The 22,220-nt window shown below is 38.8% G+C and overlaps 1 protein-coding gene across 1 annotated transcript; it reads right to left on the bottom strand.

The window, feature by feature from the left end:
- Window positions 1-15,045: 15,045 nt before the first annotated feature.
- On the bottom strand, window positions 15,046-16,449 carry LOC121235372. The gene is made up of 3 exons (XM_041131722.1): window positions 16,025-16,449; window positions 15,741-15,919; window positions 15,046-15,608 (listed from the first exon to the last, which is right to left on the bottom strand). The coding sequence occupies exons 1-3, from the start codon at window positions 16,447-16,449 to the stop codon at window positions 15,046-15,048; spliced, it is 1,167 nt and encodes a 388-aa protein (XP_040987656.1).
- Between the last annotated feature and the right edge of the window lie 5,771 nt (window positions 16,450-22,220).

The raw sequence follows: 22,220 nt of genomic DNA, 5'->3' as shown, positions 1-22,220 counted from the left end.
ACATAGACACACCCGGTCTGGGTCCAAATCAACGGGTTGGGTTTGTTTTGGGTTCACCAAACTCACACACCCACGGCCCATAATGAGAAACACACACACACACAACCTAGTTAAATTAAATACATAGTAATTAAAGAAGTCCAACCCGGAAACATACATAAAATAAAATAAAAATTAACATAAATAAAATACCATAAATAAAATAACACAAAGAACATAATTAAAATAACACATTTAATGGAATTATAAACACAAGTAAAAATTAGAGATCTCACAACCTCCCCCCCTTAAAAGAAATTTTGTCCTCGAAATTGCCAAGTTCCTTCATTGATTCCAAAACAAGATACATTACAAAGCCCAAAACAAGCTTGAGAAAGAAAACAATCATTCAAGACTACCCAAACAAGTAAGGGTAAAACTTTCTCATGTCTGCCTCTCTCTCCCACGAAAAATTCTTAGCTAAAGGATCTCCCCAAGATACCATAACTAGAGGTATCGTCTTGGATCTCAATTGTTGCTCCTTTCTGTCCAAGATCTGAGTTGGAACAACTTCATACGTGAGATCAGGCCGGAGTTGAATGCTTCCTGGATCAACGAAATTTGGCTCTTGCTGTCCAAAACTCTTCTTCAATGACGACATGTGGAAAACATCATGAATCTCTTCAAAATATCCTGGCAAGGCAATACGATAAGCAACAGGTCCAACCTTCTCCAGAATTTGAAAAGGGCCAACATACCTCGGGCTAAGTTTCCATTTCTTACCAAAACACTTAACGCCTTTCGTTGGAGAAACTTTGAGGTATACCCAATTACTTCCTCAAATAATAGATCTCTTCTCCTCGTGTTCGAATAGCTTTTCTGACGACTCTGCGCAACTGCCATCTTGTCTCTTATAACTTTAACCTGATTCCTCATCTCCTGAACAATTTTTGGTCCGAGTAGATTCTCTTTGCCAACTTCATCCCAAAACAAGGGAGATCTGCACTTCCTCCCATAAAGAGCTTCATAAGGGGCCATTTGAATAGTCGGTTGAAAATTGTTATTATAAGCAAACTCTATAAGCGACAGATGATTTTCCCAACTCCCCTTGAAATCCAAAACACAAGCTCGCAACATATCCTCAAGGGTCTGAATAGTGCGTTCATATTGACCATCGGTTTGAGAATGATAAGCATTGCTGAATTTCAACTTGGTGCCCAAAGCTGTTTGCAAACTCTTCCAGAAGTGAGACGTGAATCGTGGGTCCCTATCTGACACTATACTCTTGGGTACTCCATGAAGACATACAATTTCCTTGACATATAACTGAGTCAAACTTCCCAAAGTATCAGTGTTAGAAATAGGTAAGAAATGGACCCTCTTGGTCAACTGATCAATAATAACCCAGATTGAATTCTTCCCACTAGGCGTCCTTGGTAGTCCAATTACAAAGTCCATTGCGATGTCGTCCCATTTCCATTCGGGAATAGGGAGTGGTTGAAGATAGCCAACGGGTCTTTTATGCTCAGCTTTAACCTGTCGACAAGTTGTATATTTTGCAATAAACAAAGCAATGTCTCTTTTCATTCCTTCCCACCAAAAACTTTTCTACAAGTTTCGGTACATTTTAGTACTTTCAGGATGAACTGAATAAGGGGTTGAATGGGCATCAGCCAAGATTCTTTCTTTAAATTCTGAATCTGTAGGAATCACCCTACGATTGTGAAATAATAGAATGTCATCTCTGCTTAGACTGAAATGCGCAGGTCCTTGCGACTTCTTGACTCTTTCTTTAATATCTAACAGCTTAGAGTCATTTTCCTGCAAAGTCTTTAACTCTTCAAAGTCAAGAACTCGGATATCATGAATTGAAGTCAACACCTCTTCCTGCTGTGAACTCTCAACAAGAAGTCTCCTCATACCAAAAAGAAGAGAGTCTAACTGTAACAGCCCGCTAGAAATTCAAAAGTGAAATTTCTATTGGCTTTAGGAATCTCGTGAAAACCCCGTAAGTTTTTCAGAATCGACCAATCGCATAGGTTTTAGTCTGTCAACATAGTCAGCGTTATCACTCACTATGGTGCCAGAAGTGCGATTCTATTTATTTGAGGTGGTTATAAGTGTCAGAATGAGTTTTGGTGTGCATCATTAGACTCATTTAATTATTTAGGATTTTATGGCACAATAAGTCTATTTTCATATTTTCAGACGAAACGCCTATTCGAAACTATGAAATTATTTTTAAGGGCACTTCGGGGTTGAATTTCGGTAAACGATTTTCACTGTAGGTTAATATGAATATTTAGGAATTTTTAGTGCTAAGTTTATGATTCACATTTTCAGGGTTAATAGTAACCTCAGTAAGCACAGCCAATGTAGTGTTTTCAGTGTGGAATATCCAAATTAGATTAGAGAAGCTTTATTTAGACACTTGGCAAAATCTTAGCCACACTTAGTTAATAGTATTAGACACTTGGCATAAAGAGGAACCATTAGATAGATTTGTGAAGGAACTTAAGGTGTAAGAGCATGCCACCTAAGCAAAATTTTATTTCATTTGATCAACCAACTTGTGCGAGACCAAAAAGGGTTTCAATCCAAGTGAAACTCTAAATGGTTGGAATCCAATTGAAACTCCAAAAACTTGGTTGAAACCGAAACCCTAAACGGTTTCCCCAAACCCTAAAGTTCGCCTTCAAACCCTATCTAATCCGATTTCTAGCATTGTGTTTAATCACTTCCACATGACATTAATCCTTCAAATTTGTGTCAGAACATCATTATCCAACCTTGTTAACCTTAAAAAATTGATTGGGCCAAGTGATATTGGATCTGAGCTTGATAGCAACTCAAACCTTCTTCAAACCCCAAAATTTACGCCCATTAAGGCCCACGAATTTGACCACATTAGTATTGCTTCAAGGTGAAGTTTTGTACCCCCACTTGGTTGGCCAGATCTTTACAAAGAGGGGCCACCTCACTCATTCACTTTTACACTCCACCTTGAGAAAAGATCTTGGGTTGATTTTTGTTTATTGTAATGAGAAGAACAGGGCCAACAGTCAAGCTTCCATTCAGTCCTATCACTTTCCATAACCTGTGTAAGAGGATCTCCAGTCCACTTCCCACGAAAAGGAACCCTCCTTTACACTTTTCCGTTATAGAACACAGAAGACACTCTCGGACAGTTTTTCTTATCTCTTTTGCACGCCTGTTTCGAAGCTTTTGTAAGTGTTTTCTCACAAAGTTTACTTCATGAAAGTTTTTTCCTTTTTGAGTCTAGCTTACGTAGATACCTTATTTACTCCATTTGGAGATCATTTGATTGGGAAAAAGTTGTTTAACCCCATAAAGATCATTCTTGGCGATAAACTAAGAGTGTGTTATATTTTGGAGTTTTGACCAAGCTAATGAATAGATATTGGTCCGAAATTTTTATGGAGTACTGTTAGCATGCATATATGACTATTGGTTGAGTATTTGATGCATGATTTAAAGTTTTGGTGAAAGATTTCTTAGATCCAGAAACATAGAAACTGGAAGAGGAAAAACAGTTTCTATTTTGAGAAAGTTTAAATCTTTTATGGTTTAATCTTATTCCTATGGCTTAGATATTTTTATTGGAGAATCCTAAGCCTCTTATATACATGTTAGAATGTTATTTTGAAGATATTTGAAGTTAGTTTCAAAGATATGGAATTTTATGCAAGGAGATTTTCAGTTAGGCTGAAGTGATTATGTTCTTGGCTAAAATAATGTTTTGGTTGATGTTAGCCATGTGATCTTGAGTTTTAAGTTTGGACCTGTTTTAAGACACCTTTTTAAATCATGTGATGTTTTAGTTTGATGATCACATCTTTATAAGTCCTGGATCAAGAGGTTGATCAAAACAAGTTAGAAACAAAAATATGTTCTGAACTTAGAAGAAAAGCCAAAAAGTTCAAGTATGGTTTTTAGTGATTTTGATGACTTTTGTTCATGATTCAAAACATGATTATTCTTAGGAATATGTTATGAGTATATTAGAAGAAAATGTTTTGGTTTAATCAGGAGTTTTGTTTTGAAAGAATTACAACAAAAATCAAAGGAAATAGCCTTTGTAAGTTTCGGGTCTATAGAGTTGTAATGGTTGTGTTTAGTTTTAAATTTTTCTGAATTGATATTTGAGTTTAGGTTAAAATTTACATAAGGTATGTAAATTTTGGTGATTTTTGGAGTTAGGATGTAAAATCCTTAAGTTATGGGTAAAATGCTCATTTTCTCACATGTAGAGGGTAAAATGATAATTTTAGTTTAAGTTAATATTTTTCCATATTCCTAATTGTTAGTGATTAAGTTCTAATTGTTAGAAATCACTACTTTCAGTTTCTCGTGATCACACTTGAGTTTTGTTTAGAAGCGCGAAGATCAAGCTAAGTTAGCTTTTAACTTACTATTAGTTTATTGTGTATGAGTGATAAGTAAGGGAACTAAAGTGTATGTATGCATGTTATCATATGTTCCATGCCAAGTCATTACATATTTATCTGTTACACAGAATTTATTTTATCACGTATTTCTATACATTGCTATGCATTGCAAGTATGTCATGTTAAGTTAAGTATGCCATATGTTACATGTATTTCATGTCAAGTAATTTTCATTTTCACATGTTATGCCATGTTACTGAATATTGTCTGTTATATGTTATGTCATATTATGAAATAATGTCTGTTACATATATGCCATGTTATAAAATATTTTCTGTTACAAGTAAGTCTCCAAGTATGTCATGTCTGTCATCTTACGTTCATATTACGTTACGCTACATCGAGACTTTTGTCTTTTCGTATTCTTGTCATTCCGTCTAGAATACAGTTTGTGTATCTTGAGAACAGTCTTGTTAAGTTATTCATGTTAATCACGACCCTAAGTACTAGGATGGGGTAATATCCTAGTGAAACTCCTTTATTCACGCTGGAGTGTCTAAATGGGTATGAAATTCCCTGGGTTGACGAAGTACAGTCAACAGGTTGCGAATGGGGCCTAACTAACTGCTCTCCGAAGCGCGCCAGCCACTAACGCCGATAAATCCAAACTTTATTTTACGTGTGTCCACAGCAAGTGTGGCACAAACAATTCATGGGGCGACAACAACTATGGTGCATGATGTATGGGGCCACAATAACTGTGGAGCATACACTACGTGAGACACAGCAATTGTAACACGTAGGATACGTGGGGCCACAACAATTATGGAGTACGTATTAATGCACTCACAGCTGGTATAGACACCTGTGTTGTGATGCGGTAATCGGCAGGGACACACGGCTCAAGGGGACCTGTGTAGCACCCGTATGGTCACTTTAATGATTAAGTCTACTTAATAAGATTCCAAGTTCATGTATTTCACATTCAAGTCATGTTTCACATTATGTTATGTTCAAGTTTACGTTCATGTCAAGCTTCAAGTTTATGTCACGTCAAGCTAAGTTTCAGTTTCAGTTCAAGTTCAAGTTATGTCAGCTCATGCCATGTTATGTCAAGTCATGCTATGCTTATTATTTCATACCATGTTATGTCAGGATATGTTATGTTTACTATTGCCTTTGATTGTGCATTTATGCCTTTATTGCCATGCATGCATCATTAACCTGTGTGAAGGTTTTTGTTAACTTGCTGAGATTTGTAATCAAATCTCACTGTGGTAGTCCTAACTACCATTCCCCCCGAATGGTAGATCTTATTGCAGGATCAGAAGGAGGACCAGGAATCGACCCACTGGAAACGGTCGACTAAACGACGGTGCGACGTAAATGTAGTTACCTTAGATTACTACTTGTATTTTGTGGAGTTTAATCTCTAGCATTCTTTTGTTCACAACCATTTTGGACTAGTGTTGTGATCTCAGTTGATTAGTATGTCTTTATGTATGAAATATGTTTTAAATATTTAGGATATTATAAGTTTGGTGCATAGTATTGCTAAAGAAAAAAAACTTATCCGCTGCGAATATTACATAATGGTAGATGCATGTTAGGAATATTGCATCTTATATGTCATGAACAGGGGCAGGTAATCTTGTGTTGCATGTCTCGATGCTTCAAATGTCCGTCCGATCCCAAACGGAATTTGGGAGTGTCACTGGGTGGTATCAGAGCAATACGTCTCTGGGTAGTAAATCCACATGTGCTTACGAAATGCACCAAATATTAGGCTTAAAATTTAGTCTTCATTAGGCTTGAATTTCTTGAAGTATGAGAGATAGTACATGGTTGTAATACGTGTACTCATGTATTTCAAGAAGTAACACATGACTCGCGGTAGGATACCTCGAAACCCTAAGGGAGCCGCAAATCAAGAGAATTAGAATTTCCCGATAGATGAGGGATTAGCTGAAGAAGTACGTCTGCTAACTGACGTGCTTAGACGACAACAACAACAACAACAACAAGCGCATGTACCCAGAATCAAAGTTAGGGGTTGTCCGTATGAGAAGTTCTTGATCCACCGTTAATCGAATTATTTCTGGTAATGAAGGGCCACTAGGAGCGGAGAAATGGATTATGGATCTCGAAAAGACTTATGAGATCTGTGGATGTACTGAGGACTAGAAGGTTCTATACGCTAGATACCTATTCCAAGGAGAAGCTGGAATATGGTAGGATACCCGAAGGCAGCTTCTGATACAGGAACTAGGAACCCTCGCTGCTTTGACATGAGAGAGGTTCAAGGAAGAATTCGACAACAGATTATTCCTAGATTCTGTCAAACAACTGAAGGCCCAGGAGTTCACGTCATTAATTCAAGGCAGTTCAACCGTAGAGCAGTACGCCGCTAAGTTTATGGTGTTAGGAAGGTTTGCACCACACTTGATTTCTACTCAAAGGATGCAGGCGCAGAAGTTTCAAGCAGGACTTCAGCCAAGGATCCGTAGCCAAGTAGCTTGCCTAAGAATAGAGAATTATCAAGAGTTGGTAAACATGGCCGTGATAGCAGAGGCTGAGCAGAGAGGTCTAGCGATCCAGATCAATAACAAACGAAAGAGAACTTCATTGTATGCTACTAAAGAAAATCCAGAAAGGAAGTGTATTGAGGATGGAGCCTCAGCTTTTTTATTGATGGTTGTGGAGAAGACACTTGGGAGTGAAGAAATCCGTGGGATACCCGTAGTTGAAGACTTTCCTGAAGTTTTTGCCAACGAGCTACCTGGTTTACCACCAGATAGAGAAACTGAGTTTAAGATAAAGTTGGAACCGACAATAGCTCCGACCCACAGGGCCCCGTTTCGTATGGTCCCTGCCGAATTGAAGGAGCTCAAGGTACAGTTGGAAGAACTTTTAGAGAAGGGTTTTACTGCCCCAATCCTTCATTGTGGGGAGCACTTGTGTTATTCGTGAAGAAGAAAGATGGATCTATGAGGATGTGCATAGACTACAGAGAGCAGAACAAGGTGACGATCAAGAATAAGTATCCGATACCCAGAATCGACGATTTGTTGGATCAATTGCAAGGAGCATCAATGTTTTCAAAGATCGACCTGTGATCCGGTTATCATCAACTGAAAGTTAAGGAATAGGATGTGCCGAAAACTACCTTTAGGACAAGGTATGGCCACTACGATTTTTTGGTAATGCCTTTTTGGGTTAACCAATGCACCAGCCGCATTCATGGACATGATGAACAGAATATTCAGACCTTATCTGGATAGTTTTGTTGTCGTATTCATTGATGACATCCTACTTTACTCGAAGAGCGAGGTGGAGCACAAAAAACATCTAATTATGACTTTGACTATACTCAAGGACCAAAAGCTATATGCTAACCTCAGCAAGTGCGAGTTCTGGCTTGATGAAGTGAAGTTGTTTTTAGGTCATGTGATCTCTAATGGAGGAGTAGCAGTGGACCCAAGTAAGATTGAAGCCGTAACGAACTGGCAGAGGCCGACCAGTGTGCATGATATTCAAAGTTTCTTAGGACTGGCTGGTTATTATAGGAGGTTGTTGAAAGATTCTCTAGTTTGTCTGGACCACTCACGGCCTTGACTAAGAAGAACATGAAGTTTGTTTGGAATGATAGGTGCGAGGCAAGTTTTCTTGAGTTGAAGAAAAGACTTACGACTGCACCGGTACTTACATTGTCGGAGCCTCTTAAGGCATTTGTCGTGTATAGTGATGCATCTAAAGCAGGACTCGGATGTGTGCTGATGCAAGAAGGGAAAGTAGTCGCTTATGCTTCACGACAACTGAAGAATCATGAGCATAATTATCCTACACACGATTTGGAATTAGCTGCAGTGGTTTTTGCTCTTAAAAGTTGGAGACACTACTTGTATGGTGAAAAGTGTGAAGCTTTCACATATCACAAAAGCCTCCAGTATCTGTTCGAGCATAAGAACCATAATATGAGGTAGAGAACATGGTTGGAATTAATCAGCGATTATCAGTGTAACATCAAGTACCATCCCGGTAAGACCAATGTAGTAGCTGATGCTTTGAGTCGCAAGAGCAGATCGGAGGATTCGTCCATCTTGTCGTCAGAAGTAAATTCACTCTTATGCAATATGAGGAAACTGTTGATCAAGAACTGTAGTCAGGAAGTCGTTATGACCACCATTCAGGAGTTCATTCCATTGGATTGGGAAGAACAGAAAGACCGTTAGAAGAAAGACAGTAAGCTTGCAGAAGTCATCGGGAAAATTGAGACGTCGGAAGGACCAAAGGACTTTAGCGTCAGAGAGGATGGAACTTTGTATTACAAGAACTGAAGGGGTCATCCCAGCAGACCAAGAGTTAAAAGGAAAGGTAATGGAGGAAGCTCATAACACACCTTACACTGCTCATCTCGGTAGTACAAAGATGTACCAGGATCTGAGGCACCATTTCTGGTGGGAAGGAATGAAGAAGGACATAGCAGAATTTGTGAACAAATGTTCAGTATGCAGATTAGTTAAAGCGGAACACCAAAAACCAGCAGATGAATTGTAGCCACTGCCAATCCTGGAATGGAAATGGGAGGATATCTCGATGGATTTTGTAGTGGGATTACCAAGAACCTCGGCTGGAAATAATGCTATCTGGGTGATAGTGGACCGTCTGACAAAAAGTGCTCACTTTATACCCATCAAGAATAAAGATTCTTTGGAGAGATTAACAAGGATTTATATAGCAGAGATTGTCAGATTGCATGGAGTGTCTAAGACGATTGTGTCCGATAGAGACCCTCGTTTCACGTCACGTTTCTGGCAAAGTTTGCAAGACTTGATGGGACCTAGTTGAAGTACAGTAGTGCTTACCATCTGTAAACAGATGGGCAAACTAAAAGGACGATACAGATTTTGGAAGATATGCTAAAAGCCTGATAGCAGTGATGTGGAGGTCGTACAGCCCCCCAACCCAAGTCATTTTGAAAATTTGATGTTCGATTCAGAGGACGATGTGTTCTACTACTTACCCCAACACATCGTGCCGACGGGCATCAATGCACCTCCATTGGAGCCGACCAGTAGTGATACATCTAGTGATGGACAATAGTTTTGGTGAGCAACATCTTTTACTTAGCTTGTTAATGCTTGTACTTGGATCGATTTCAAGGACGAAATTTTTTTTTAGGAGGGGAGGATGTAACAGCCCGCTAGAAATTCAAAAGTGGAATTTCTATTGGCTTTAGGAATCTTGTGAAAATCCCGTAAGTTTTTACGAATCGACCAATCGCATAGGTTTTAGTTTGTCAATATAGTTAGCGTTATCACACACTATGGTGACAGAAGTGCAATTCAATTTATTTGAGGTGGTTATAAGTATCAGAATGTGTTTTGGTCTACGTCATTAGACTCATTTGATTATTTAAGATTTTATGGAGCTATAAGTCTATTTTCATATTTTCAGACGAAACGCCTGTTCAAAACTATGAAATTATTTTTAGGGGCACTTCGAGGTTGAATTTTGGTAAACGATTTTCATTGTAGTTTAATATGAATATTTAGGAATTTTTAGTGCTAAGTTTATGATTCACTTTTTCAGAGTGAATAATAACCTCGGTAAGCGCACCCAATGCAGTGTTTTCAGAATCACAGTGTGGAATGTCCAAATTAGATTAGAGAAGTTTTATTTGGCCACTTGGCAAGATCTTAGCCACACTTAGTTAATAGTATTAGACACTTGGCATAAAGAGGAACCATTAAATAGATTTGTGAAGGAACTTAAGGTGTGAGAGCATGCCACCTAAGCAAAATTTTATTTCATTTGATCAACCAAGTTTTGCCAGACCAAAAAGGGTTTCAATCCAAGCGAAACTCTAAATGGTTGGAATCCAATTGAAAACCCAAAAACTTGGTTGAAACCGAAACCCTAAACGATTTCCCCAAACCCTAAAATTGACCTTCAAACCCTTTCTAATCCAATTTCTAGCATTATGTTTAATCACTTCCACATGCTATTAATCCTTCAAATTTGTGTTAGAACATCATTATCCAACTTTGTTAACCTTGAAAAATTGATTGGGCCAAGTGATATTTGATCTGGGCTTGATAGCAAACCCTCTTTAAACCCCAAAATTTAGGCCCATTCGGTTTAGGCTCATTGAGGCCCACGAATTTGACCACATTAGTATTGCTTCATGGCTAAGTTTTGTACCCCCACTTGGCTGGCCAGATCTTTACAAAGAGGGGCCACCTCACTCTTTCACTTTTACACTCCACCTTGAAAAAAGATCTTGGGTTATTTTTGTTTATTGTAACGAGAAGAAAAGGGCCAACACTCAAGCTTCCATTCAGTCCTATCACTTTCCATAACTTGTGTAAGAGGATCTCCAGTCCACTTCCCAAAAAAAGCAACCCTCCTTTACACTTTTCCTTTATAGAACACAAAAGACACTCTCGAATAGTTTTTCTTATCTCTTTTGCACGCCTATTTTGAAGCTTTTGAAAGTGTTTTCTCGCAAAGTTTCCTTCATTAAAGGTTTTCCTTTTTGAGTTTAGTTTACGTGGATACCTTATTTGTTCCATTTGGAGATCATTTGGTTGGGAAAAGGTTGTTTAAACCCAAAAAAAGTCATTCTGGACGATAAACTAGAGAGTGTGTTATATTTTGGAGTTTTGACCAAGCTAATGAATAGATATTGGTCCAAAATTTTTAGGGAGTACTGTTAACATGCGTATATGACTATTGGTTGAGTATTTGATGCATGATTAAAAGTTTTGGTGAAAGATTCTCTTAGATCTAGAAACTTAGAAACTGGAAGAGGAAAAACAGTTTCTGTTTTGAGAAAGTTTAAGTCTTTTATGGTTTAATCTTATTCCTATGGCTTTGATATTTTTATTGGAGAATCCTAAGCCTCTTATATACATGTTAGAATGTTATTTTGAAGATATTTGAAACTAGTTTCGAAGATATGGAATTTTATGCAAGGAGATTTTCGGTTAGGTTGAAGTGATTATGTTCTTGGCTAAAATAAAGTTTTGGTTGATGTTTAACCATGTGATCTTGAGTTTTAAGCTTGGACCTGTTTTAGGACACCTTTTAAATCATGTGATGTTTTAGTTTGATGATCACATCTTTATAAGTCCTGGATCAAGAGGTTGATCAAAACAAGTTAGAAACAAAAATATGTTCTGAACTTAGAAGAAAAGCCAAAAAGTTCAAGTATGGTTTTTAGTGATTTTGATGACTTTTGTCCAGGATTCAAAACATGATTATTCTTAGGAATATGTTATGAGTATATTAGAAGAAAATTTTTTGGTTTAATCCTGAGTTTTGATTTGAAAGAATTACAACAAAAATCAAAGGAAATAGCTTTTGTTAGTTTCGGGTCTATAGAGTTGTAATGGTTGTGTTTAGTTTTAAATTTTTCTGAATTGATATTTGAGTTTAGGTTAAAATTTATAGAAGGTATGTAAATTTTGGTGATTTTTAGAGTTAGGATGCAAAATCCTTAAGTTATGGGTAAAATGCTCATTTTCCCACATGTGGAGGGTAAAATGATAATTTTACTTTAAGTCGATATTTTTCCATATTCCTAATTGTTAGTGATTAAATTCTAACTTTTAGAAATCACTACTTTCAGTTTCTCGTGATCACACTTGAGTTTTGTTTAGACGCGCGAAGATCGAGGTAAGTTAGCTTTTAACTTACTATCAGTTTAATGTGTATAAGTGATAAGTAAGGGAACTAAAATGTATGTATGCATGTTATCATATGTTCCATGCCAAGTCATTACATATTTATCTGTTACATAAAATTTCAACTGTCACGAATTATTCATCTGCTACACAAGATATTCTATCACATATTTCTATACATTGTTATGCATTGCAAGTATGTCATGTTAAGTTAAGTATGCCATCTGTTACATGTATTTCACTTCAAGTAATTTTCACTGTCACATATTATGCCATGTTACGGAATATTGTCTGTTATATGTTATACCATGTTACGAAATAATGTCTGTTAGATGTATGCCATGTTATAAAATATTTTTTGATACAAGTAGGTATCCAAGCATGTCATGTCTGTCATCTTACGTTCACGTTATTTTACACTACGTCGGGACTTTTGTCTTTTCGTATTCATGTCATTCCGTCTCGAATACAGTTTGTGTATCTCGAGAATAATCTTGTTAAGTTATCCATGTCAATCACGACCCTAAGTGCTAGGATGAGATAATATCCTCGTGAAACTCCTTTGTTCACGCTGGAGTGTCTAAATAGGTGTGAAATTCCCTGGGTTGACGAAATACAGTCAACAGGTTGCGAATGAGGCCTAACTAGCTGGTCACCGGAGCGCACCAGGCACTAACGTCGATGGATCCAAACTTTATTTTACGTGTATCCACAGCATGTGTGGCACAAACAATTCATATGGCCACAACATCTGTGGAGCATGAAGTATGGTGCCACAATAACTACGGAGCATACACTATGTGAGACACAGCAATTGTGACACGTAGGATACGTGGGACCACAACAATTGTGTAGTACGTATTAATCCACTTACAGCTGGTATAGACACCTGTGTTGTGATGCTGTAATCGGGAGGGACACACTGCTCAAGGAGACCTGTGTAGCACCCATATGGTCACTTTAATGATTAAGTCTACTGAATTAGATTCCAAGTTCATGTATTTTACGTTCAAGTCATGTTTCACGTTATGTTATGTTCAAGTTTACGTTCATGTCAAGTTTCAAGTTTATGTCACGTCAAGCTAAGTTTCAGTTTCAGTTCAAGTTATGTCAGCTCATGCCATGTTATCTCAAGTCATGCTATGCTTATTATTTCATACCATGTTATGTCAGGATATGTTATGTTTACTATTACCTTTGATTGTGCATTTATGCCTTTATTGTCATGCATGCATCATTAACCTGTGTGAAGGTTTTTGTTAACATGCTGAGATTTGTAATCAAATCTCACTGTGGTAGTCCCAACTACCATTTCCCCCAAATGGTAGATCTTCTTGCAGGATCAGAAGGAGGATCAGGAATCGACCCACTGGAAACGGTCGACTAAGCGATGGTGCGACGTAGATGTAGTTACCTTAGATGACTAGTTGTATTTTGTGGAGTTCAATCTCCAGCACTCTTTTGTTCACAACCATTTTGGACTAGTATTGTGATCTCAGTTGATTAGTATGTCTTTATGTATGAAATATGTTTTAAATATTTGGGATATTATAAGTTTGGTGCATAGTATTGCTAAAGAAAAAAAAATTATCCGTTGCGAATATTGCATAATGCTATATGCATGTTAGGAACATTGCATCTTATATGTCATGAATGGGGGTAGGTAACCTTGTGTTGTATGTCTCGACGCTTCAAATGTATGTCCGATTCCAAACAAAATTTGGGGGCGTCACACTAACCCTGGTGACTCAGTCTCATCAACCGAATAAGACTTCCGACTGAGCGCATCGGCAACCTGATTTGCTTTTCCTGGTTGGTACTTAATCTCACACTGATATTCATTGATTAGCTCTAACCACCTCCTTTGTCTCATGTTAAGATTTTTCTGCGAGAAAAGATGTTTAAGACTCTTATGATCAGTGTTGATTTCACCAGTCTCCCCATATAAATAGTACCGCCAAATCTTGAAAAACCACAGCTGCTAACTCCAAGTCATGCATAGGATAATTCTTCTCATGATCTTTCAATTGGCGGGATGCATACGCCACAACTCTTCCCTCCTGCATAAGAACACATCACAAACCAAATTTGGAAGCATCACTAAAAACCACAAATAGCTTATGAGGTTTCGGAAGTGCCAAAATAGGTGTTGTAGTTAACCTCTTCTTCAACTCTTGAAAACTCTTCTCGCATTTGTCGGACCAAACAAACTCCACATTTTTCCTGGTAAGAGTAGTGGGAGGTTCAGACAATCGAGCAAAGCCTTCCACAAACCTGCGATAGTAACCGGCAAGTCCCAAGAAACTCCGAATTTCATGCACCGTTGAAGGACATGGTCACGCCAAGACAACTTCGACTTTACTTGGATCAACTGCTACTCCATCCCGAGACATGACATGACCAAGAAATTAATCTCCTCCAACCAAAATTCACACTTATTCAGATTTACATAGAGCTGATGATCTCTTAACTTACCCAAAACCAATCGAAGGTGACTAGCGTGCTCTTCCGGTTCTCGAGAATAGACCAAAATATCATCAATAAAAACTATCATAAAGGAATCCAAATAGGGTCGGAATAGGAATACTCTATTCATCATATCCATAAATGCTGCAGGGGCATTGGCTAATCCAAAAGGCATCACTTTAAACTCATAATGCCCATACCTAGACCTAAAGGCAGTCTTAGGTATATCCTGATCATTTATCCTCAATTGATAGTATCTCGACATTAAGTCAATCTTTGAAAAAGTTGTTGCACCTTGGAATCATCAATTCGAGGTAGAGGGTACTTATTCTTAATGGTTATCTTATTGAGCTCTCAGTAATCTATACACATTCTAATGGTACCATCCTTCTTTTTAACAAATAGCACTGGTGCTCCCCAAGATGAAAAACTAGGCTGAATAAACCTTCATCTACCAGTTCCTGCCATTGACTTTTCAGCTCTTTTAATTCCACTGGCGCCATTCAGAACGGGGCCTTATGAACTGGTACTGCACCAGATTCTAGATCAATGGCGAACTCCAAATCACGAACAGGTGGCAAGCCGGGCAAATCATCCACAAACACATTAGAGAACTCCTTCACAATCGGAATATCTGCTAAAGATTTCTTCTCCGAAAGTGCAGACACCACTTGAACCAAGAAGGCATCCGCCCCATTAGCTAAGTCCCTGCTTGCTTGAATGGCAGATATAACTGCAGGTTTCACCTTTATCTTACTTCCTGCAAACTCTAAATACTTCCCTCCAGGTAGTTGGAAACTAACTATCCGACCACGACAATTAATGCTAGCAAAATGCTGATATAACCAATCCATTCCTAAAATAATGTCAAACTCAAGTAATTTAAACCTTATCAAATCTACCTTAAGAGTCATTCCATTAATAACGAGAGGACAACTTAGGGTAACCTTTGAACACCACACAGTCTCCCCATTTGGTAACTTCACTACCAAAGACTGCGATAAAGGTTTAAAGACCAGGTTGCACATACGTGCAAAAGTGGCAGATATGAACGACTGAGATGCTCCTGAGTCAAACAAAGTGCAAGCATAAAAATCATACAGTCGAACTCTACCTAAAGAAATTAAAACTACTGATGAAATCTATAAATCAAATCACATAGTATAGCAATTTCAAAAGATTGGATAGAAATTTATACCTGTGATGACTCCAGCATTTTGGGTTTCTGGAGCTTCATCATCTACCTCACCAGGGGTCACTACGTAAATCCTATCCTGAACAGTTGGTCTTGGGGTAGTCCCCCCACCACGGTAACTGTCTCGATTTGCCTGCATCATGGTAGGGCAATTGTGAGCAAGATGTCCCGTTTGCCCGCATCTGAAACACTGAATCCCAAACAAATGGCACTCGCCTACATGCGACCTATTGCATTAGCCACAAACTGGCGGTCGTCCCCCCATTCGTACTCCGGTGGCCATCTACGGTCGGGCCCCAGTCCTAGTCATAAACTTAGGTGCAGACCCCGAACTACTTCCTTCCCCGAAACTTCTTCTCTTTTGACCGATTGGAGCAGCAACAGGAACAATAAACTCTCGTTCTGCAATCGTAGCAACCTCCACTAATTGCTGAAAGGTCGGAATTTGCGAACAAGCAACCTGTCTACGACTCTCTCGCCGTAGACCCTCCTGAAATTGCTCGATCCGCATCTCCTCTGTAGCAATAAAATGTGTAGCAAACTTCTTGAGTTCTATAAACTTTCGGGCATACTGCTCGACTGTCATCTCCCTTTGCACTAAATTGTTAAACTCTCGTGCCTTTTGTTTCTTCAAAGTGTTTAGGAAGAAACGATCATTGAATTCCTTTTTAAAATGCGGCCAAGATACCGCTGCAATTGATCCTAACTCCATTTCCAGAAGCTCCTGCTTGGTCCCTCACCAAGCAGTCATGTCACCTTGCAGCAAGTAACTTGCATATAACACTTTCTGAGTTTCAGTACACCCATAGATCTCAAACGTCTTTTCGAGATCACTAATCCACCTCCCAGCACGAAGTGGATCCTCTTGTCTAAAAAAAGTAGGGGTTCTATGAGCTAAAAAGCATTCATACGGACAACCGTTCTATTGCTCCCTTTGTGGAGGAAAATTCTGTTGAAGAAATTCTGTCATACGAGTTAAGGCTCTAGCCATGACAAGATTCCCATCAATACGAGACAAGTCGTTTTCAGGTTCCGGATGTGGCATTCCTGATCGATCAATCTTTCTGATAAAATGCGTCTTTTAAAACCGATATTTAATAAACAAGTTAAAATACAATAAAATATTCTGGTACTGCACCTAGGTATTTTTACGGTTTTATGCAAAGCCAGACCGCTCTGATACCACCTGTGGTGCCCTCGACCCCCACGTGTTATCTTTGTGAAGTTCGTGACACCGGGATGTTGACTACATGGATCACGCACCCCAACGACCAATGCTCAGAGTGTGTACAATATGCAATAAGTGTATAAAATAATATTTGCAGTGGAGAAATGAAAAGGTCTTTCTTAATTAAGTACCAGAATTTGTTCAAAAACAGTAAAATAACTTTACAAGGATTATACAATCATCCGACAGATAAATTAAAGACAGGAAATAACATAAGGGAAACAAATCCTATAACGCTGAACAATATCTCAACAACTCAGACCTCTGGCGGAGCTGATCCCTCGGGTACATACTTGGGCTCTGCGTCAGACTCTACAGTACCATAAGACGGAACTGTAGGGTAAAATACCACAATGAGATTATAACATCTCGGCAATTAATTAATCAAAATAACATCCAGGAGATTTAAAACATATTAATATATTCACGCATCCCCATACGGACAAATATTGCAGAAAATGAAACCACATTATTTTTTCCAAAAATACCCTTTTAATACTCAAGCCTAAAATCCCATTTTGGCCCAATTATAACCATTATTTTATATGCATGCACCACAGTCTCTCCTATGGACCTTCCGCACACCATGGTTCTCATCGTCACATCACGGATAACGTCCTAACGAGCGATGCTCAGTTCCGCGCCCAGTGCATACATGGCCAAGCATCCTCTAACCTCGCAAGCCAAAAGGTCACAGAATCGGTAGGAGAGTGTTACCGTCTCGTCAATTCCTGTTGTCACCCTGCAACAACTCAAGGGAAGTCACGTCAGTCTGTTACGCTCTCGAGTAACCAGAGGAGCTCCACCGAGATAATGTCCCATCTCGGCTTGGGGTTGTGATACACATGCACCCACATATTTAGTCACAATTCCAAATAGACACAATTTATTCAAGACGATAAATATGCATTACAACAGTTTATTGGAATACATTTAAATATCTCATTTACAATTTCACAATAATTACAAAAAAATACAGTTTATAACTACACGCGTAATCCCGTCCTCCAATCTGGCTCAAGGCCAAATTCTAACAACTCCAATTAACAATTACAACCCAACACTTCAACGGCCCAATGCCCAATTTCCAATCAAACCAACAGATCAAATAAACAATAGTTATAATGTAAAATTAAATCACTTGAGTCGCGATGGAAATTACATACACACGAAGATGGGTATTTCTGAAAGATCAAGCGAAATGAAGTGTTGCCAAAGGTGACGGCACAGTGGCGGCAGACGGCGGAGCAGTGCCAAAATGGGCTTTTATCACACAGGTTGGCTAATTTACAAATGGGTGGAAAACTCAACTTACTACAAACCAGTAATTTCACTAAGAAATCGAGTGAAATATACAAATTTTAGAACCAAAATAGAGCTTGGCAAAGCTTCAAGCTCACGAATTTAACAACCAACATACAGAACAAAATACAAAACACCAAGAGAAACAAGAAGCTTAAAGGAGATAGGAAGATGAATGAGTGGAAAGACTTAAATTGAGGAACCCGTGGCCTTTATAAAGGCCAAGTATGGCGGTATGCGAGGCATGCGTGTCGCATTGGTAGAAGAAAAGCATAAACGGCAAAAAAGCCGTGGAGGAGATGCGTGGCAGTGAGGGTCGCAAGGTGAAGTGATGGCTTGATAGCAGATGCAGGAAGGCGTTGCCGAAGGACACGAAGCCAAGCTAGGAAGCTCGAGGTGGAAAGTGGTGGCCGCGTGGAGCAGCAGCTGGACAACAGCACTTCGAAAATTCCCAGTCGAACGACACCGAGTAGAACAATGGAAGGAGGAGGTGGCGGCTAGAGGATGAAGTGCGTGACTAAGGTCCATGAGGCGCTGGCAGCAGCTGCGTGGAGGAAGAAGCTCGAAGGAAGAAGAAGAAAATAAGAAGAAGGAAGAAGGAGATGATGCATGGCACAAGGAAGAAGAAGATAAAACCCTAAGGGTTTTCCTCCCAAAACAGTGTCGTTCAACTTAAAGAGGGGGTTGGGCTAGGTTTAAGAGACTTACACGGGCTGGGGTCACCACAACGCACGGGCTGAATCAAAATTAAACACACACACACCCGGTCTGGGTCCAAATCACATGGGTTGGGTTTGTTTTGGGTTCATCAAACTCACACACCCACGGCCCATAATGAGAAACACACACACAGAGCCCAGTTAAATTAAAAACACAGTAATTAAAGAAGTCCAACCCAGAAACATACATAAAATAAAAATAAAAATTAACATAAATAAAATACCATAAATAAAATAACACAAACAACATAATTAAAATAACACATTTAATGGAAATATAAAAACAAGTAAAAATTAGAGATCTCACACATGCCAAGGTTTTTTAGATGACACATCGTGTCAAAACAGAGTACTGAATACCTTTAGATCATTTTATGTATTCAAAATAATTGAATCAAGGCATCTTCATTTAATCAAAGCTAAAAAAATTAGATCTCATTTTCTCTCATTTGCAGTTTAGAAACAGAATGCTAAAATAAGCTCATGTCTACAACAAACATGACAAAAATTAGTTCATTATTATACGGACTTCATGCGTATGCGGAACACATATCTGATAATGTTTTCAGGTTTCTATTCAAAACAAATATACATATTTTCAAAATAACCTCAGTCTTTTTCTTTTATGTAAAGTCTAGTATAAGAATCCCGCTTACCTGAACTTTTTATTTCTACGAATTTTTCCACAACAGTGCCAAACTAAATCATTTGTCACCTATAAAAATAGTCACATAACATACTTAAATCTCTAATTAAACACATATTTTGATATTTAAGCTTAAAATACTAAAATAACCTATTTTCTTAAAATTCTGTAATTCTTGTAACTCTCAAATAAATCAACATCTACTAAATATTGCGGACTAATACGTCAAAAATCTAAATTATTTTCCACCTTCAAGCACCTAATTTCTACTGATTTTATCAATCATATCTAAAATATAAATCCTACGATCAACATTTATTGGCAGAGATTTTTACGTAATTTAAACTAGTGGCATTTTTTGTAATAACACTAAACTTGGGTACAGACTTATACTATGAAAATACCACAAAAAGCAAGCTTATGTTCTGAGAATGAGTGGAGAGCACCGTGCGAGGTCTTAGACTCACTGAGAACGAAGCAACGAGGGGCGGGCAGGTGGCTGGGCACAGCGGCAGAGCACTGGGAGAGGGAAAGGGAGAAAACTATTACAGTAGAGACAGAGAGAGAGAGAGAGAGAGAGAGAGAGAATGAAAAGGAGAGTGAGAACTTGATGAGAGAAACGAAGGCATCATGGGGGAAAACTCGACTGTGGGCTTACCAGCGCGGTATGAGGGTGTATGGTCGGCGCCGCTGGACTACACCTTGTCGTGGCTGGTGGAACCTACGAGGTTGAGTGCTAGGAGAAATGGAGTTGTTTTGTTTCGGTGTGGTGAAACATAGGCATCTATGTTGGTTTACAGAGGGTGGTGCAATGGCAATGGTGTACAGTGGGGGTTTGGCTCCCGATTGATCTAATCCAATGAGGATGGTGCTGTCGTGAGAGGCATTTCTTGTGGCCGCAAGCACTGGTATGCGCTAGTTGTAGCGTTTCCCCGGTGGTGGCTTGCTGCGGCTTTGATGTGGAGGGGTTGTCTTGCAATGCAGTGGCTTGCCCTCCTTGGAAGGCTGCTGCTCCGTGCGACAGGGGAGGAGACGGCAGCAACATGGTGGCTGAAGAGGGAGATGTGGCTGTTGGACTTCAACGTGGGTAGGTTTTCCTTTCTCTCAGCTTGTCCAGGTGCTGCGGCGGAGGAGTATGGGCTGGTCAACTGAAACGTGGGGCTGGCTGCTTGTGGAGGTGCAGTAGGGTAGGCCATGGGCAGTGGCTGGCGGCAATAACAAGGCTTGGCAGTTGATCTACATGCATGAGATAAATCTATCTGTATATATATATATATATATATAGGTGATTGAAAACCTAGAAAAAGGGGAGGGAGAAACGTGCATGGGCGTGGAGTCGTACATGGTGGGAAGTTTCTAAAAACATTTGGGCGCTGGGGTCTCTCACTTAGAGCACAACCGGTTCTAGGTCTTATTAACCGGGTTGGCTCAGTTAAAACGGTTCACATAATTTTTTTTGGCTTATCCGTATTTTCATGGATCGATCGTTTAATAAATAAAAATAGGTCTCAACTCAACTGCTAAAATGGCTCAACTTATCTCGTAAATTTTTCAAGCTAATTCCCAAACAAATAGATCTTACTTGGTCCATTGACTTATTTTAACTTAATTATTAAGCCCAATAAAAAGTCATATACCACCGAAATAAATTTTGGGACCTGTAGCCTACTCCAAAATTATTCGTTAAGATTTCAAGTAGACTTTTCATATATATTAACTCAAAAAAAAAATTTTATAACACCTGCGATTAGCTTGAGCTTGGTGCTCAGCTTGGGTGTTACATCCTCCTCCCGAAAAATTTTCGGCCTTGAAATTTGTTGCACTTAAAGCAAAGAAATAGTGCTCGCTCTAAAGCAAGCACCGTAAGAGAAGAGTGAAGCTCGCCTCTTGGGCGAGCAAAGAGTAAAGGGGAAATGCTCGCCCACAGAATAGAAAGTTATCACGCCCACGGTGAGCATAACCATTAGCAAAGAGCACTTGCCCTGGGGCGAGCAACACTATCTTACAGGGGCAAGCAAAGATTGCTCACAACTTGTGAGAGCACATTGAGGAATAGCAGTGCTCGCCAGCCCAAGTAAGCACACTTAATAGTAATAGTGGTCGCCCTAAAACAAGCACATGTCGAACACACATGTCGACCCAATCAAAGAGGACTCCTTTTTAATTCAACTAAACTTCATTTTTCATAGCAGCGGAAGTTAGTCCGGAAATCAATTTAGAATATTGACAAAAATATTAAGGAGAAAAAATATAATACAACATTATATATTTAATATTACAACTGATTAAAAAATCATTTTCTTTAAAAGAATCTTTTAGATATTTTTTATGATAGGCGTGGCACTACCATTCAAATTGAAAGTAGTTGTAAAATTTAAACAATCCAATTGACAAATCTTACTTAATCCGTGTAAAGGGGTGTGTTCATATCTCACGGACATGTTGATTCCAAAAAAAAAAAAAAAAAGTAAGCATAATTCCAGGAATTGGGTTTGGGATACATGGGACCAGGTAAAATGGGTTTACAGGGCATGTAAAGATAATTGAAAAATGATTAATCTGCAACTCTTTTACAACAATTTTATAAT

This window comes from Juglans microcarpa x Juglans regia, chromosome 6D, assembly GCF_004785595.1.
Source record: "Juglans microcarpa x Juglans regia isolate MS1-56 chromosome 6D, Jm3101_v1.0, whole genome shotgun sequence".
Classification (NCBI taxonomy): domain Eukaryota; kingdom Viridiplantae; phylum Streptophyta; class Magnoliopsida; order Fagales; family Juglandaceae; genus Juglans; species Juglans microcarpa x Juglans regia.
Note: the sequence above shows the minus strand (reverse complement) of the source record. Positions and strands in the feature narration are given on the sequence as shown.

Bases quoted from the DNA above. Each gene is read 5' to 3' on its own strand.
- LOC121235372 (XM_041131722.1), bottom strand. From the start codon at position 16,449: ATGGAGTTAGGATCAATTGCAGCGGTATCTTGGCCGCATTTTAAAAAG. The intron at 15,920-16,024 runs GTAGATGGCCAC...TCAGTGTTTCAG, and splicing joins ACTAGGACTGGGGCCCGACC to ATGCGGGCAAACGGGACATC. The intron at 15,609-15,740 runs GTATAAATTTCT...TGTTTGACTCAG, and splicing joins AAATGCTGGAGTCATCACAG to GAGCATCTCAGTCGTTCATA.